Below are 18182 nucleotides of genomic sequence, written 5' to 3'. Positions count from 1 at the left end.
ACAAATGAAGTATGGTACATTTCCCCATTCATATACGTACATTTCCCCCATTCATATACACCATCATACACAATATATGCAGAGTGATTATGTTTAACACCCATTATCCTAAAACAAATGAAGTATGATACATTTCCCCTTTAATACACCACCATACACAATATATGCAGAGTGATTATGTTTAACACCCATTATGTTAAAACGAATGAAGGAGGGCAAATTTTGTGTTCACATACACTATCATGCTCAATATATGCAGAGTGATCATGTTTAACACCCATTATCTACAAAAATGTCACAAGGGCACATTTCCCCTTCACATACACCATCATACTCAATATATACATATTAAATATGTTTAACACCCATTATTTTCAAGTCTCACGAAAAAGACTATTGTAACACCTAATTCTCATTCTGCATGACGGAATATCTATGGACATTTGTTCACTAACTTAGAAAAAGAGAATCCTCACACCTTCAGCAAAAGCTACACCTCTTTAAACTTACATGTGTAATTAGGGCGTACGAAAACTGGGCCCGCTGGTACCGTGAACTTCTTGTAATGTTGACAAAGGATGTGTTAGAGCACACCAGTCTGACTGGTGAGGCAAGCTGCCTGCATTGAAAGACCCTTCGTTATGTTTTCGTGAGGTAGATATAAATAGCCACTGCTGGCACTACTTGTTCACTCAGGTGTGGTTGTCCCCAGTCAGGTAAAGACACGGATAAGCGTAACAGTCGTATACAGACACCATGAAGGGAGCAATTGCCATCGTCGTCTTTCTCGCAGGTAAGATTTTGAATCATGTTGATTAGAATGATATCATTTGTTTTATGAATGTGCGTGGTATGTTATTAAAATACATCTACAGCTGATTGGGAAGAAACATGAAAAAATCAACTGACGGGGTTAAGGGTTGTGAGAAGATTTGATATCATTCTGGAATTCGTTGGATAAATAGACCCATCCTCCATAGTCAATAGCACTGAGGAGATATTTAACTACTTCTCAAATAATTCCTTCATATCCAGTGTCGGTCTAAGCACATAAGTGCATGTATTTATAAACGATACATATAAAACTATATATATGATATTATAAAACTATATATACAGCTGTGATATAAATTTAGTCTATAAATTCACAATGCTGCAGACTTTCTCGTGTTCTCTTCTTCTTATTGATAAATTGTATCTTCTATCTTGACGATGTTGCTACTTTCGTAGCTTCCCGACGTGTTTCATTCCAATTTCTTCTATTTTGATGAAGATTTAGCTAATTTGTACTACGATCGGATCCATCATCTCCAGATCCTCTAATGTTCCTATATCTCGAATCTATACAACTGTTATCGGCCATCTCGAATTCGAGCTAAAAGCACCTAACTCGTTCTCAAACATTGCTCGAGGTCTCAAGTTTCGAGAAAAGCAAAAACGCAGTTTACTCCTAGATATTTCTAGAACCCTTCCTCGCACAATCAGCGCTGTCCACGTAATAATTGTGTAAACAATATGAATATTCAGTGAACACCGTAATCGGAACACACGTTCAAACGTCTGCGATGACAACTGCGTAGTTCTTTTTATTGCCCAACCCTACCAGGGTAGGTTCGCATTGATGGATTAAGATTACAACATAGCCCGCGGTACATACACTTTTGTCCCTGGTTATCCGGGTTAGAATTATCTTCAGCAACTCATCATTGTCGTAACGTTATTATTTTGTTGTTGTTTTCTGGTCAATGGGGTTATGGTAGATGAATGACAACCACCATCTCTTGTAGTAACCCTCAATACCGTTTAACAATAACTTGCCATCTTTGAGCGGTTGGCGGTTGAAAAGGCCCTTTTGTTCATCAACCACGAGTGAGTGACTTTTAGTTTTACGCTGCACTCAGCAATATTGCTGCTATGTGTAAATAATCGAGCGCGGACTAGACAATCCTGTGATCAACAACATGAACATCGATCCACGCATTTGGGATTCGATGGCATGTGTCAACCAAGTCAGCGAGCCTGACCACCCGATCCCGTTAGTATCCTTTTACGACAAGCCTGGGTTACTGAAGATCAATTCTAACCCGTATCTTCGCGGTTTCATCAACCACAAAATCAACTGACTTTCTAAGTCATCGACCTATAAGACCAGTTTACTGAAGCGTCATATCTACTTAATCACTGCTACACGTATTGCACGTGATGCTCGCATTTGATTTTGCACGTGCATATCTAAATATATATGTATGGTGCGCCCGAAGGGTCAAAATAGTCACACAAACAAATATAATTATGATATGAATATACGCGGCTACATGGGGATTAAAATCAGATGTGTTGCGATACTTTCATTCATGTGAAAATACTTCCACTTATCTCGCAGTATCTAAGATATCTCGAAGCTAAACCCCACTGAGATCGAGATACTCGGGTATATTGATGGCATAGACAGAAATGTGAAACATTACAAAAGGTCCGATAGGTAGATAATATATATTCGTGAAATGACTGTACAGATATGACATTAACACACATGTTAAGCACAGTAACGTCCGATCACTGTAGATTATACCATTAACGTTGTTTTCTGTTTCTAGTTTCAGTGCCCCGCTGTGATGGGCAGCAGCAATGTGACTATAACAGCATCACTGCATGCACCAACAGACTGACTCAGACGGTCTTCCCGAACCTATCTAACAACACCCTGGTCTGCCGGTAATGTCACGGAAATTCAGAAACGGTTTTGATATCCCGGAAATGTAGTACGGTGTCTTCTTTCCAACTCGAATACTTCAAATACCCTTTGGACGTTTAAGAAAACGCTGGAATGTCTAGCAATGTTGGAGGCGTTTTACACTAATGAGTAATAATACAATATATCGGTCAAGTCATATTTAGCTCAGGTAACATATTGGTCAAGGCATGGTCAGTTGAGATAACATATTGGTCAAGTCATTGTTAGTTGAGATAACATATTGGTCAAGTCACTGTCAGTTGAGATAACATATTGGTCAAGTCATTGTCAGTTGAGATCGGTCAAGTAATAGTCAGTTGAGTTATCATATTGATCTAGTCATATTCAGTTGAGATAGCATATTGGTCAAGTCATTGTCAGTTGGGATAACATATTGGTCAAGTCATTGTCAGTTGAGATAACATATTGGTCAAATCATTGTCAGTTGAGATAACATATTGGTCAAGTCATTGTCAGTTGAGATAACATATTGGTCAAATCATTGTCAATTGAGATAACATATTGGTCAAGTCACTGTCAGTTGAGATAACATATTGGTCAAGTAATAGTCAGTAGAGTTATCATATTGATCATAGTCATATTCAGTTGAGATAACATTTCATATAGTCAGGAGTTAAATTCATCATATCAGTTGAGATAGCATATTGGGCAAGGCATGGTCAGTTGAGATAACATATTGGTCAAGTCATTGTCAGTTGGGATAACATATTGGTCAAGTCATTGTCAGTTGAGATAACATGTTGGTTAAGGCATAGCGAGTTGAGAGATATTGACAATGGTCCAACCATCGTTGATACGCTTTCATAATCCATATTAAAATCTTCCTTTCTCAGTTTGACTTATGAAGAAATCCTTTGTATATTTAGTTGTCACTGGTAATTCGAGTCTTGTGCCTGTCATGAATCGGGGACACCTCACATTCCCCACATCTATTGTTTAGAGTCTGGGTCCACCAGGCCATGACCAATTAGTTAGCAAAGGGGTGGGTTAAGGTATAGTCTGTAGCGGAAGAGGTGGGACGTTCTTGGCACGGGACCGATACAGACTGGCTTGTAAGCTGTAGAATGTGGGGACGGTTGCCGCCATATCATGTCCTTCGCGGTTGTTGAAAGCTGAAACAATGAAAAGGAATATATTAAAATCTTCTGATCTGATGATTAGCCTTATTTATAGATGTATGCACATAAAAGAATTCACCAATTGGCCTTAGCTCCCTTTTTACTGATAGTGAGAAGTGTGCACTAATTAGAACAGACCATAGTCTCACATCCACAGTCCAGTGACCTCCTAATCCCTTATCCAAACATTCAAATGTGGGGAAAGTGAGGTTAAACCGTTTTGGCAACTTGTACACGAATGTTGTGATTGTTGAAACGCTTTTCAAACAAACCACTTAACATTGCATAAACAACGTGTTTTGACGTATCCTTCAAATCTGGATTTGAAAGTACGATTCATGGGTTTAACCTCGCTTTCTCCACATTTGAATTTGTTTATGCAATGTTAAGTGGTTTGTTTTAAAAGCGTTTCAACAGTCACAAACATCGTGTACAAGTTGCCAAAACAGCACATGCATCCGTTACAGTGATGTGAGTGGAAATCATGAAAAACAGGCATGCTTACAACACTGTGTTTTATACAGTCGACTGAGGAAAACAGAAAATTATCCCAAATGCTTAAGGCGTGTGATTTCTTTATACGTCAGTTTAGTTAATAGTCTTCATTGAAAACTTAGAAATGCCTTTATTTTGTGTGGGTTTCATATAGGCATAGATGATATACACGGCAAAGGACGAGCGTTCGTTTGTTTGCAGATACATAACTCATTTGAACTGAATGTTATTCATTGGAATACGTCTTTAACGTAATGCAATGTTGACACACGCTGTCATGCTAATACTTATTACTGAGACCGCTGCAAAGTTGGACAAGCGAATATGCAGTGCTTTATAGTCAGGTTTCAAGATGTTTCTCAAATGAAAGGTACACATAAGATTGATAGTCTCAATGGGTTTGCAATAACTCATTTTAACCCATATGAATTATGACTATAAACTTATTGCGTGCAACATATAACATCACACACAGAGAGCTCAGAGTCTGTTGTTACAGATGATTGCATTCATGTAATTGTATAACCCCTTCACGGAGAGGGTATTACTTGCTGAGGTACAGCGCAACTTGATACACATTTCGTTGAAAGGAGTATCCAGTATATAGGAACAGGGCTTTGTGGGTATTCTGTCCCTATTCGTATTCAGCTCTGAATGGGTTGTATACACATGCGTTATAGGTAACAGCCTGATCCAGACACAGAGATGGGTGTACACTGTGATAGCTGACTGCACACTGTAACTATGCCAACGTGTCTTGTTGTATCCATTTAGGAGAACTAGGTCACTGCTTGACACAACAGTGACGTGAAATCCTTTCATGTGTGCGTGTACTGTACGAACAAAGAAATTTGGTTGTTTTCATCTTTGTGTTCATATGTACAAACTAGGGCTGGCTAAAAGAATTGATAATCGGAATTATCGTCGATGGGCAAGATTATTAATGATTATCGATATAAATATAGAGTCATCGATAATATTGTTGATACACTTTTGTCATTGAATAAGTTTTACTTTACCCACACAATACACAAAGTTAGATTTTTATTCATGGGTTTCTTATAAATTATAAATTATGTTCTGGTCGTTGATTGGTTAGTAATTGAACACATCTGACCCATCCTAAGGCAACTCCACTGCCTGGCTTCCTGTTAAGCATCGTATCACATTCAAACGTCTTCTTCTCATGTACTCCACATTTAATGTGGACACCTCACCACAGTTTCTCAAAGACCTTCTTAATCTGTACCAGCCCACAAGAACTCTCAGATCCTCAACCAAGCAGCCACTCTCCATCCCATCAACGTCTACTCCACTTGCTGAAAATGCCTTCTCTGTATATGCCCCTCGACTCTGGAACTCCATCCCAATGGACATCAAGTCTGTGGACTCTGTTCAACCCTTCAAGAAGTCTCTAAAAATATTTTTGTTTAGCCATTAACTCCTTCCCACTGCTTTCCTCAAAAGCGCCGTTGAGCGGGATTAGTCTGGAAATTAGGCGCTATGCAAGTGAATTATTCTATTTTAACCTATGCCTACATGCCACCACTCAGCAGTGATGTGAAATCTGTTCAGTTCTTTCAGACGTTTTAGGCATATGTGCTCAAAGTTACTTCTCCGATATTTATCGGTAATCGATCGATATCGATTTCTATCATCTATACCGATAGTCAGCCCTAGTACAAACATTCAGATGTTTGTACAACTATCAGTGCATGGAGATTGCTCACATTGGGCATGATTTGAAACATGAAATGAAATGAATTAGAAAAACATATTTCATTAATTTTTAATGAATGTTTGTTGCTGTTTTCTTTGTCTTTATTAATGGGGCCGCATATGAGTCATACATTGTATGTTTATTAGAGCATGGCCTGTGAACTATATTTCAATACGAGATGTTTATATTACTGAATCATTTGTGGTGTGTGTTTTGCATTACTGATGTGTGTTTTAATATCAGAAGTTTACAATAGTGAATCATTTGTGGTGTGTGTTTTGTATTACTGGTGTGTGTTTTAATATCAGAAATTGAAAATAGACAATATGCGTAATATCAGCTGATATTTATTGAGTTAAGGATATGTATAGACCATGTCATTGATACATACAATTAATATAATTAGGTATAATATCTCTATTATGGCATATATACCTGTATCAATATTCATTAATATTTATACTTTCGACAATATATGGAGAACGGTGTATATACAGCATCTTAACATGAAGTGGAAATTGATGTTTATACCTTCGACAATGTATGTAGAACGTCATATATAAAAGTGAAGTGTAAATTAATGAAGAGAGTTTAATTTTTGGGGAAAATAGTAAATCATTTGAGTTATTTGTTTACTTGGCCGATGTGTGTTTTAATATCACAAGTTTGATATAGTGTTCACTATTTAATGCGTTTTGTGTTGGCGATGTTTGTTTCAATTTGAGGAGCTTACGCTCAGCTTTTACACTTTAGGTTCTACCGGGAATACATACAGTGCGTCTACGGTGTGGCTGGCTGTGATGGGGCTTCAATTGTTGCTGACTTGACGAAACAGATCCTGGGAAGTAACGTGGACTTTAACGCTCGGTGTAAGTAAAACGTTGAGATACTAGAGGTTCCTGCGGCAGAATACACACAGGGATTCGGTATCCCCCTCTTCGGTATATCGGGGTGGCGGGTAGCCTAGTGGTTAAAGCGTTCGCTTGTCACATCGCAGAACCGGTTCGATTCCCTACATTATTACAATGTGCGAAGCCCATTTCTGGTGTCCCCCGCCGTGATATTGTTGGAATAGTGCTAAAGGCGGAGTAAAAATAAACCCATCGTCGGCATCTACCACATACTACCGGCTTTGTGTGGGTAGATGATCATCTAACTCTTGACAACATGAAACCTTGATTTCTGATTTGTGTGGCACCCATCCGAATCTACACGCAATACGGGTGATAACGAAGATACTTAGTAATATAAAGGGAATGTTGTTGCCACACTTCCTTAGTTGATATTTTAGAAGCAAGCGAAGCACCTAGAATGTTTAGACGCAAGGAGAATTCTTTACCCTAGGCAAACGCCATATTTCCATCCAAATCCAGTATTTATTAGTGTACCATATTTTATTATGTCAGTATTGGGAAATCTCGAAAGTTCGAACAGCTCCCAGTCTTAGCTTCTTCCCATGCTGTGAAATCAAAGGCCAAGGTCAAATGTATGAATACCACAATGCCATTCAGAGAGAGGTCAAATGTAGCACAAATATAATATCTGTTACAAGGTCAAATGGCGTCCAGTGACTGATAGTGACGTAATCAAATGTTAAAGACATATTTAAGACAGTGTCATATTGACATTTGTGAAGGTTGTTTCTTCTTGATAGTTTGTTTTGGGGTTTAGTTGTATTTTGAAGACAAATTCTAATTGTGTCCATTTATTCTTTGGTGGCGGTAAGGCTTATTGAGATTTCATTATCATTAGAACTATTATTCGGTCTGCCAAAAAGTCAGCTTAACGACAAACTTCGGGCTTCTAAAATATGAAAATGCCCATGGTGCCTTTGTACAAAGCGATCTTAGCGCTAAGGTGACCTTTACTCCCATACCTTAACACAGACGTACGACTGGCGTAGCGCTAAGGTTGCATTGTACAACGGCACCCTGGACAATAGCCTCACTATATAATAACCTTAGTCATAGCATGTCTCTCTGGCCCGAAGCTGAACATGTTCATATAACCTGATGGTTTGTTTCTTGTTTGTGTTTTCATTATAATTCATCGTCTGAAGGGTTGTAAACTTTCAATATATTTTCATTCATTTGTTCTTGTTTTCAGGTGGGGCTGGATTAACCACTAGGAGTAAGTACACAGTCACGCTGATCCACCATTGAAACATTGGACACACAACATAATGCGTCCGAGCAGGAAATATAGAACATGTCTTATGCTGGGGTTACACTATGTTCCCGGCGGCCACAATAGTTTCCGTAAAACGTGGTGAGCCGTGGCATTTTGGCAATTTTTTCCTCCAAAGTTAACTTTTGTTCGGTCCTGCTAAGTTTTCTCACGGTCTATCACGGTATCCGTGATGAGCCGTTGGGAAAACGGGCTGCTCAATACCGGAAGTTCAAAGGCGCACTACAGTTCGGGCTGTAGTTCACTATGGATGCCATTGCGTTCCTTTCCGGCCTGTCGCGTTCTGACGGGTTCCGTCACGTTTATCACGTTTTGATCAAGATTGTGACACGTTTTGCGTGTTCTGTCAAGACTTTATACGGATGAAACGTGGACGCCGGCCAGCCTTTAATTTTGAAGCACCTTTATGCCCACGGTATGAACATAAGGCTTCCCAAGCAATAGCAGCCATTGTATCCTGAGACACAAGAGCAGCATGAACCCCAAGATTTTGTGTTTGTATGTTTGCTGGGGGCATACATCGAGTCCTTGCGACAGCAAGAAGGACAGCATCAGGTGGAGAGAGGGAATGCCAGAGGACACAACGTGCCGTATCTCGCCAGCCCTGTAAACGGTCACACGCCTGGATGCGTCGTGATAGAACGGGACGAATCGGCTACCATACAACCTAGCTTGCCGTGAGAACAGGGACAAAACGGGCAGAAACGGTGAAAACACCGTGACAAAACGCAAAAAAAACCTGGCCGGACGTGACAAAACTTGAAAGGTGCGTGAGTTGCCAGGGAATGCCTCCAATCCCAATAAGGACCCACTACGGACCCACTACAAGTTTTGTTACGGCCTATTACGCGCTGTCACGTTTTGTTGCGTTCCCCCCTGTTTTACTACGGCCTACTAGGTTTCTCATTAGTACCGTGACTGCCGTGGCAAATGTTTGAACAGTTTTAAAATCTGGCACGGCATCCACGGCAATCACTGACTGTCACGTTTGCTCATTCAGTCCCTCCACGATGTCTCACATCCATCCCGTTTTGTTCCCGTTTCACTACGTTTCGGCGAAACGGGGCTACCGTGGCCGCCGGAAACAAAGTGTAATTCCTAGCATTAAGTAGTAAGAAAGCAGAAAACGGAATCGAAAGTAAACTTAGTGGTAAAACGTTTTATATTTGGCGGATGATTTATCCACATTATCAGATTTATGAGAGACAGCTATATAGGGTATCAACGTCATATGGAAATGATATTTCAATTTAGAAAGTAATTTCCCATTACATTGGTATTCTTAAATTGATATTTACGCACACAATTTCATAAGGACTGGCATTGTCGTCCATGCTCATGATCAGGCACATACAAACCCATGTGAACGGACAATGGTTGTGTTCAGTTTACACCAAGTTTAATATATTTGAAAATTCTGACATTAAGGTCGCCGTTATGTCGTGCCATCTTCTACTTTTCTTAGTGTTTTTGTTCAATTACCTGTTGATTAAATTCCTTTTGCCTCTGTCCCTTTTCATTTTCACTTCTACTCTCTTTTCTTTTATCATCTACTTTCACTCTCCACTACCCGTGAAGACCTGGGTTGGAATCGGTCTTCAGCAACCCATGCTTGTCGTAAGAGGCGACCATCGGGACCGGGTGGTCAGGATCGCTGTCTTGGTTGACACATGTCATCGTATCCCAATTGCATTGATCGATGCTGGTGATGCTGGTGACTGGATTGTCTGGTCCTGACTCGATTATATACAGATATATGCGGCGTTAAACGATAAATCAATGACGCTCCATCATTTTTCTGCCTTCCTATCAGTGGTATCAGGTTTTGTCGTCGTGTTCGATATTCAATCGCAGGGTTCGATTACGTACATGTGTTGAATGTCAGATGGTTGTGGGTTTCAGCAGAAGAAATTTCACTTCTGAGAAAGAGTTATGCTACACGATCATACTCACACACTGGATTCATATATGAGGCTATACGAAAGCAGCAGTTGTTTTTTCGGTCACCTGCTAGTTATAAGATAAGAAGGAAAGAGAATTTAGAACTGAAATCATTCGCTTTTCAATATTTTTCTTCCTCTTAATTTCTACTATACTCTCGTTTCCACAATTATTAACTGTCATCCTCCAAACTCACATTTTTATGAGTATTCTCATGTTATTAAACTCACCTCCCCCCCCTCATTCTCTCCCTCCCTCCCTCTCTTTCTCTTTCTCCCCTCTAACTCTTCTTTCCTCACTCCCCGCTCACTCGCCCACCCTTTCTCTCTCTCTCTCTCTCTCTCTCTCTCTCTCTCTCTCTCTCTCTCTCTCTCTCTCTCTCTCTCTCTCTCCCTCATTTTCATTTCCTCTCTCCCCCTCTCTCACTCTTCCATCCTCTCTCTCTCTCTCTCACCCTTTCCCCATCCTCTCTCTCCCTCCGCCTTTCTCTCTCTCTCCCTGTCATAGCTTATTCTTCTCACATCTCTCATGTATTGTGTTTAATAAAACGTCCTATCTGTTTTGCTATTTTGCAGTGCCACCTATGCCCACAACCTGGGGTATGTACTCTAGTTCAGTTTAACAACAATTCCACTTCCAGGAAGGACAACCGTCATAAAACTGAAATATTTTCTGAACGCTGCCTCAAACAAATATCCTCATTATGATGCATATGTAATTCCATAGTTAGGAGGTATGCAAGAAAGAGAATGTAAATATTAAAACCAATTTGATGAAACTCTGTTTATGAGGATAGTCAAGGCTGGTTTTCCTTCAGGACTAACGTTTTACATTTTGAAAAAAATCCCACGATAAATAGAAAGCAATGACTTTGGAAATTGCCTCTGTTGTATTATTTCATGTATGTATTTTTGTTTCAGCCCCTCCGGCTTCAGGGCTAAGTAAGTCAATGTTTATTTCTCGCTTTTATATCTTCTAATTGACAGTTAGTGTCAAACGCATTAAGAATTGGTTTAATTCAAATTGTTTCTTCCTCACTCAATACACATCGACTTTTCACTTTACATGTTCTGCCTTTCTTTTTTTGGTCGAGGCGTAGGAATAGCCTAGTGGTTAAAGCGTTCGCTCGTCACCCGAAGACCTGGGTTCAATTCCCCACATGGGTACAATGTGTAAAGCTGATTTCTGGTGTCCTGCTGGAATAGAGATATTAGTGTTTAGAAACGGTGGTAAGCTAAGGGGAACAGAAAAATGGATGTTTGGAAGTGATCAGGTTAAGATATCAACGTATTATAATTACCTTGGACTTGTATTTCCGAAAAGATTATGTTGGTCTAAAGCAATCAGTGTTCTTGTTCAGAAAGCCTACACCTCTCAGTATAAGGTAAAGAATATTTGTCCCACTGTTTTCCTTAAGATTTTTGATACACAGATAAAACCAATTTTACTTTATTCCAGTGAGGTATGGGGATTTTCTCAAATTGAACATGTTGAACGTTTTCACATTAAGTTTTGTAAATATGCTTTAGGTGTTGGGTATTATGTCTCAAATGATGCTGCTTTGGGTGAAAGCGGTAGACATGGTCTGTGTATTGATTATCATAAACGATGTATTACATGTTGGTTAAAATTGTTAGCAATGCCAACTGTTAGATATCCAAAACAATGTTATATATTATGTAAATCATTAGATGAATGTAATCGTATAACTTGGGCATCAAAGGTTAAACACTTACTATATAGTTATGGCTTTGGGGTGGATCACACATGAAGTGGGCGATAAAAACATGTTTCTCAATACTTTTGTACAAAGACTTAAAGACTGCAATCAACAAAATTGATACTCTAAAATTTGTGATTCAAGTAAATTATGTAATTAAAAAGAATACAAGTCTCTTTTGTCAATTGAATATTATTTGTATGCTATCCCAGAAAGAGAATACAGAAGACATTTGTGTTTATTACGAATATGTTAGCTCCCTTTAATGGTTAATATTGGCAGACGGTGAGGCATTCCACGCAGTAATAGAATATGTTCATTTTGTGCTTTAGGTTGTGTAGAAGATGAATATCACATCCGTCTAAAATGACCATTGTATGACTATCTCAGATCAAAATATATACCAAAATATTATTGTAATTCACCCACGATGTTTAAGTTTAAAATTCTTTTAACATGTAATAAGATAAATATGTTGTTAAATATTGCAAAGTTTATTAAGGAAGCTTTATTTCTCAGAAATTCCCATCTGTCATTATAATGATTATTTTGTATTATGTTGTACATGGGCCGTTGCCCTTTATACCGAATACAAGAATTGAAGCTGGAATACTGCTAAAGGCGGCGTAAAACAAAACTCACTCACTCACATTCTTCTTTTGGTTTTCTTTAGCTTGCTTTTCCTCTCCACTTTCTACTTCCTCTACTTTTTTCTAGCCGACTCTACCCTTTATCCTGTCTACTTCTCCTTTCTCTGATTTTTCCCACCTTAATATATAGCTTTCTTCTCCTGTCTACTCCCTCAACGTTCTTCTCTCTCACTCTTCCATCTACATTGTCTTTCCCTTTGTCCTCATTCTTTTCTGTCTATTTTTTCTCCAAACTCTTTCCTCTCTACTTCCTACAGGTTTCTTCTCGTCACAATATGGCTGAAGTACTGCCGATGTACTTATAAATTTTAACTCAGCCACTCACTATAGTTTTCTTCTCGCTGATTCATTCTATATACATGTACTTCTATTTTCGTCTCGCTCAATCTTCCTGCCTACTTCCTCTCACTGTATTCTCCTCGCTCTTCGTACCTACCTCTTCAAACTGTTGTCTTCTTCACCTGTTTTATATTCTTCATTCCTCTTATCTTTTTTCTCAAGCTTTTTTCTCCTTATCCTTTCCACGTACCTCCTCTGACTTTCTTTCCCCGCACTCTTCGTGTTGACTTCCTTTAACATTCTTCTCCGTCACTATTCCACCAATCTACCTCATCTAACTTTCCTATTCTTCCTTCGTCCTGTCTAGTCTGTTGAGCTTTCCTTTTCAACCAATGAAATATACAACCTTGTTCCTTAAGGTTTGTCCTTCGTGTATTTGTATTTGTGTTCATTACAAATTGTAACTGTTATTTTGCAGCTACACGACGTTGGGGTGGTATGACAACACCTCTTGGTATGTACTTAATTGTATTTCTCAGAATTATTGTAATCAGAAACATTCTATCTACTGCTATGATTATAACTGCCCGTGAAGATCCGAGTTATAATTGATCTTCAGTAACCCATGCTTGTCGTAAGAGGCGACTAACGGGATCGGATGGTCAGGCTCGCTGAATTGGTTGACACATGTCATCGTATCCCAATTGTGTAGATCGATACTCATGCTGTTTATCACTGGATTGCCTGATCCAGACTTGATTACTTACAGACCGCCGCCATTTAGCTGGAATATTGATGAGTGCGGCGTAAAACTAAACTCACTCACTCACAATAATTGTAACTAGGACTAAATTCACGATAACCAGGACTAATACATTTGGAGCTGGAAGTGTATTACACTTCAAAGTGTTCAATTATGTCGTATTGTTGGATGCTACCAAAATGTGTTTTATGTATTTTAATGAGAGTACCATGATCAAAAATGACCTAAACGTATTCAACAAGTTAACAATCTAGGTTCTAAACCAAGTGGATGATATACTATGAACTAATTAATACCGAAAGCTCATTGATCTTGCTTTAATAGGTGCAACAATTCTTGGTTACTTAGATTTATGTTTTAAAGTAGCTTTATGAAAACGTGTCATTGTTTAGTGCAGAAAGGGAGTGAATCTGAATATGAACCTCACGAACAGAATTAGTTTGCACAGGAATAGTGGGTTTTTTTACTCGGGTAATGATCTTGCCTGTGTCTTCTAAAGTTGTCTTTACCTTATTGCGTCTGATTTGAGGCAAGGACTACCGGGCGTGTTTGGTTTTGTCTTAACAGGGACTCAGAAAGTAGACATTAATTACAAAAAAAATTGAAAACACTATTCATGTGTCTCAAAGATGCCCTTGGTTTTGAATGCATATAATGACATCATTACTTGTGACCGATGATTGTAGATCGGTGTAATGTAGTATGCAGTAACTTCATTTGCTCTGTGACCCGTGAAGATCCGGGTTAGAATTGATCTTCAGTAACCCATGCTTGTCGTAAGAGGCGATTGACGGGATTTGGTGACTTGGTTGACACATGTCATCGGTTCCCAATTGCGTAGATCGATGCTCCTGCTGTTGATCACTGGATTGTCTGGTCCAGACTCGATTATTTACAGACCGCCGCCATATATCTGGACTATCTGCTGAGTGTGGCGTAAAACTAAACTCACTCACATACTCAGGGAGGAGGCACGACTCACAGAGTTGCTTGCCTTGGTCTTGGGAAGATCCGCTGATTCTAATCAGATATTGAACATTTGTTAGCCAGTATGATATTTGTAATAACTGTAAATGCAGTAACAGCTATTCCGGATTGCAGCGTGGACCACACGACCCAGCTGGGGATGCAACGTGTACGAAATCAACATGTGCAGCAGCAATCTTCAGATGGAACACGGGCGTGGAATGGGTTGTGAGTAAGTGTCCCCGGTAAATATTCTTATATCTATGAGTTTGAGCGGGTGTAATCAATGAAAGTATGTATACACACACAAGACAGAGAGAGAGAGACGGTGAGAGAGAGACAGAGAGAGAGAGAGAGGAGGGAGGAAATATACGTAAGATGTCCAGTGCGTTACGCCAAAAAGGGTAAGCTAAGGATGATGATGATGATGATGATGATGATGATGATGATGATGATGGTGGTGGTGGTGGTGGTGATGATGATGATGATGATGATGATGATGATGGTGGTGGTGGTGGTGGTGGTGGTGGTGGTGGTGGTGGTGATGATGATGATGATGATGATGATGATGATGATGTACTCTCTCAAACAATATTTGCCTTTTTCAGCGCTGCTGCTAACTTCGTGAAGTGTCTGAACAAACTGACGGCGTGCACAGGGAACACCGAGTTTACCAATGCCAGAAATAACTTTAAAGCAATGGGATATGAGCAACAATGTAAGATACCACTCACAGTCATTTATACCAATTCGTGAAGCCCATAATACACAAAGTTAGGAACGTAAGCTATATCACAGTGGCTTGAACGCAGCCGCCCATACGCTGACTGTTGGCAGAATGTGTCCACGAATTCGGGCACGATGACGCCATCAGCTGATATATTCTGAGAACAAGAGTGGTCAGGTATGAAGTGTATGGGTTAGTCGGGACCTATTTGTCACGGAATCCTTAAGGAGGTATTTTGGTGACGAATTATACACAGCATGCTCAACACCGTTATGACCTCTTCACAAACCGGATGACACCATAATGATATATCACCGTCCCGTGAAGATCCGGTTTGAATTGGTCTTCATCAACCCATGCTTGTCGTAAGAGTCGACTTACGGGTGGTCAGAGTGGCCAGTTTTGCTGACTCGTTTGACACATGTCATAGTATCTCAATTGTGCAGAGTTATGCTCATGATGTCGATCATTGGATTGTCTGGTCCAGATTCGATTATAACAGACCACTGTTAGCTGGAATATTGCTGAGTTCGGCATTTAACAACAATCAATTAATCAGCATCTGGGCTAAGACACACATTGTTCCATGACGTCATCGATTAGCATCATGACGTCATAAATATAATACGTGTATATTTCCTTACACGGTTTCTTTATGTCGGTCCCGCTTTGAGCCAACTGTGCCTCGACCTGAGAACAGGAGTGAGTGAGTTTAGTTTTACGCAGCTTTTTAGCAATATTCCAGCAACTCGGCGGGGGACACCAGAAATGGGTTTCACACAATCATTGTACCCATGTGTTGAATCGAACCCGGGTCTTCGGCGTGACGAGCGAACGCTTTAACCACTAGGCTACCCTGAGGACTGGAATATTGCTGAATGCGTTAAACAAACAAAAGTAAAGAGATTGTTGACGTCGGAATCAATCTACCGAGCTGACGAGTCACATTGTGTTTTCAGGTCCACATGTGTTCCAAGACCACGCATCATCAGCCAGCACCAGTACTCTGTCTGTGATGGCGTCACTTACATTCGCTTTGATGGCCCTGTTTTGGATCTAAGTATTGACATACTGGACGATAAGTCCTCCAGCTCCATCAAATCTAGGAGCGGATCCTGTTCAAATCATGTATACAATCCGATCGTTATTTCTGCCACTCGTATACTTTAATTGTTTCTTCTCTAATTAACCTCCCCGCCGTGATGTTGCTGGAATATTGCTAAAAGCGGCGTAAAACCAAACTCAGTCAGTCAGTCAGTCTCTAATTAACCTACACGCCTTGTGATAAATATTCAATAAACAATGAATTAACTAGCAGCCAGCACAATGTTTTGACAAGCGATAGACATCGTGTTTTGATACCTCGCCGACAACAGACCTTGGGTTTTGATATAGGATTGATCAAAGGTCAATGCAGTGAGCACTGTTGAGGAGCGGTAAACATCAGACATCTTGCCTACGACAGCCTTGGTGTTCGGATATACGAGGCAAATTTGTACATTTTTTGCTGTTTTGTTACCAAAATTGACCGTTCGGATACGGAAACCGAACATTCGGATATACGAGGTAAATTGTAACTAGAAAATTTCGTTTTTTGTGAAGAATGTTCGGAAACCGAGGTATTCGGATATCTGAACTTCGGATAAACGAGGTCTGACTGTATACCTCGACCATAATGCTAACCGGAAAACAAGCAAACAAGGTCTGTTTTATAATTGTTTGGAATCAATGTTACGATTTATAACATTGTCAATTTCAGTTTTTTGTCAAAGCTAATGTCCGACTTAAATACGATTGAGACGGACACAAATATGATTCCGATGTGACCAATAATCAGATTATATACATTGTCTCATAGCATTAGCATATGTTAGTGTGCACACTTTACATATTAAGCTTCTTTCTTTCGTTCTATTTTGTGAAACATACAGTAGTCATCTGTCAACACCTCGATCCTTTCACGTTGATAAAGTAGCCAAACACACACAGCATCGAAACCTCGTGAACTCGAACATTGGTTCCCTGAAATGGACATCATTTAACTCAACCGAATTTTATGGGCTTATACTGACACTGACTAATTTAAATCGCTTAGATAAAACATGTTTACTGTTTACGAATTAAAATGATTTATGTGGCGTTTTCATCCATTTTGTCTGTGATTTCCTGACGTTAGTTATTTTTTAATTTCACATTTTTATCCTTATCCTCTATTTTGTTTTGACGGAAAGATATATTTTTTAAAAGAAAATAAATTCAGTTTCATCACATCCTGTTTAGAGTTGTTTTTTTCCACCATCTACCATTAGGAATGGGTTCCAGTTCTTTGTGATTGTTGGTGGAGGTAGACCAATGGATAAAGCGTTCGCTAATCACGCCGAAGACCCTGGTTCGGTCCGGGGAGGGCTGGTGGGGGTATACGTGTGAGTTTCACCATTGCCTGCATTGTTGTAGTTGTGAGTGAGTGAGTGAGTTTAGTTTTACCCTTCACTCAGCAATATTCCAGTTTTATGGCGGCGGTCTGTAAATAATCGAGTCTGAACCAGACAATCCAGTGATCAACAGCATGAGCATCGATCTACGCAATTGGGAACCGATGACATGTGTCAACCAAGTCAGCGAGCCTGACCATCCGATACTGTTAGTCGCCTTTACGACAAGCATGGGTTACTGAAGATCAATATTCTAACCTGGACCTTCACGGGTAGTTGTAGTTGTGTAATTCAATAGTTTTAATATTATTTCATAAACGAATCGCAGGCTGCGAAGATTTCAAATAGTGAGTGGGGAAGCTTTACCGTCAAGTTTCACCGTTAGTACGTCCCCTGTTTGTTTGGTAGCCAGAACACGTCATTAGTTTA

At 39.7% G+C, this 18182-nt stretch overlaps 1 protein-coding gene and 1 long non-coding RNA gene across 3 annotated transcripts; one reads left to right on the top strand and one right to left on the bottom strand.

Moving 5' to 3' along the window:
• The first annotated feature begins 682 nt into the window (after positions 1-682).
• On the top strand, positions 683-16525 carry LOC124264666. Of its 2 annotated transcripts, XM_046699400.1 has the most exons (10): positions 683-793; positions 2598-2715; positions 6842-6957; positions 8195-8218; positions 10792-10815; positions 11137-11157; positions 13344-13379; positions 14730-14826; positions 15203-15312; positions 16281-16525. In XM_046699400.1, the coding sequence occupies exons 1-10, from the start codon at positions 757-759 to the stop codon at positions 16379-16381; spliced, it is 684 nt and encodes a 227-aa protein (XP_046555356.1). In that variant the 5' UTR covers positions 683-756; the 3' UTR covers positions 16382-16525. The 2 variants fall into 2 exon arrangements, with proteins under 2 accessions (XP_046555356.1, XP_046555357.1); XM_046699401.1 differs by lacking the exon at positions 13344-13379.
• LOC124264668 lies at positions 16473-17663 on the bottom strand. The gene is made up of 2 exons (XR_006895214.1): positions 16592-17663; positions 16473-16511 (listed from the first exon to the last, which is right to left on the bottom strand). It is a non-coding gene; the product is annotated as an uncharacterized LOC124264668 (long non-coding RNA).
• Positions 17664-18182: the final 519 nt, after the last annotated feature.

Source organism: Haliotis rubra, unplaced genomic scaffold (assembly GCF_003918875.1).
Source record: "Haliotis rubra isolate DU_JTF1 unplaced genomic scaffold, ASM391887v1 Scf936, whole genome shotgun sequence".
Classification (NCBI taxonomy): Eukaryota; Metazoa; Mollusca; class Gastropoda; order Lepetellida; family Haliotidae; genus Haliotis; species Haliotis rubra.
This window is presented reverse-complemented; position numbering and strand designations above follow the sequence as displayed.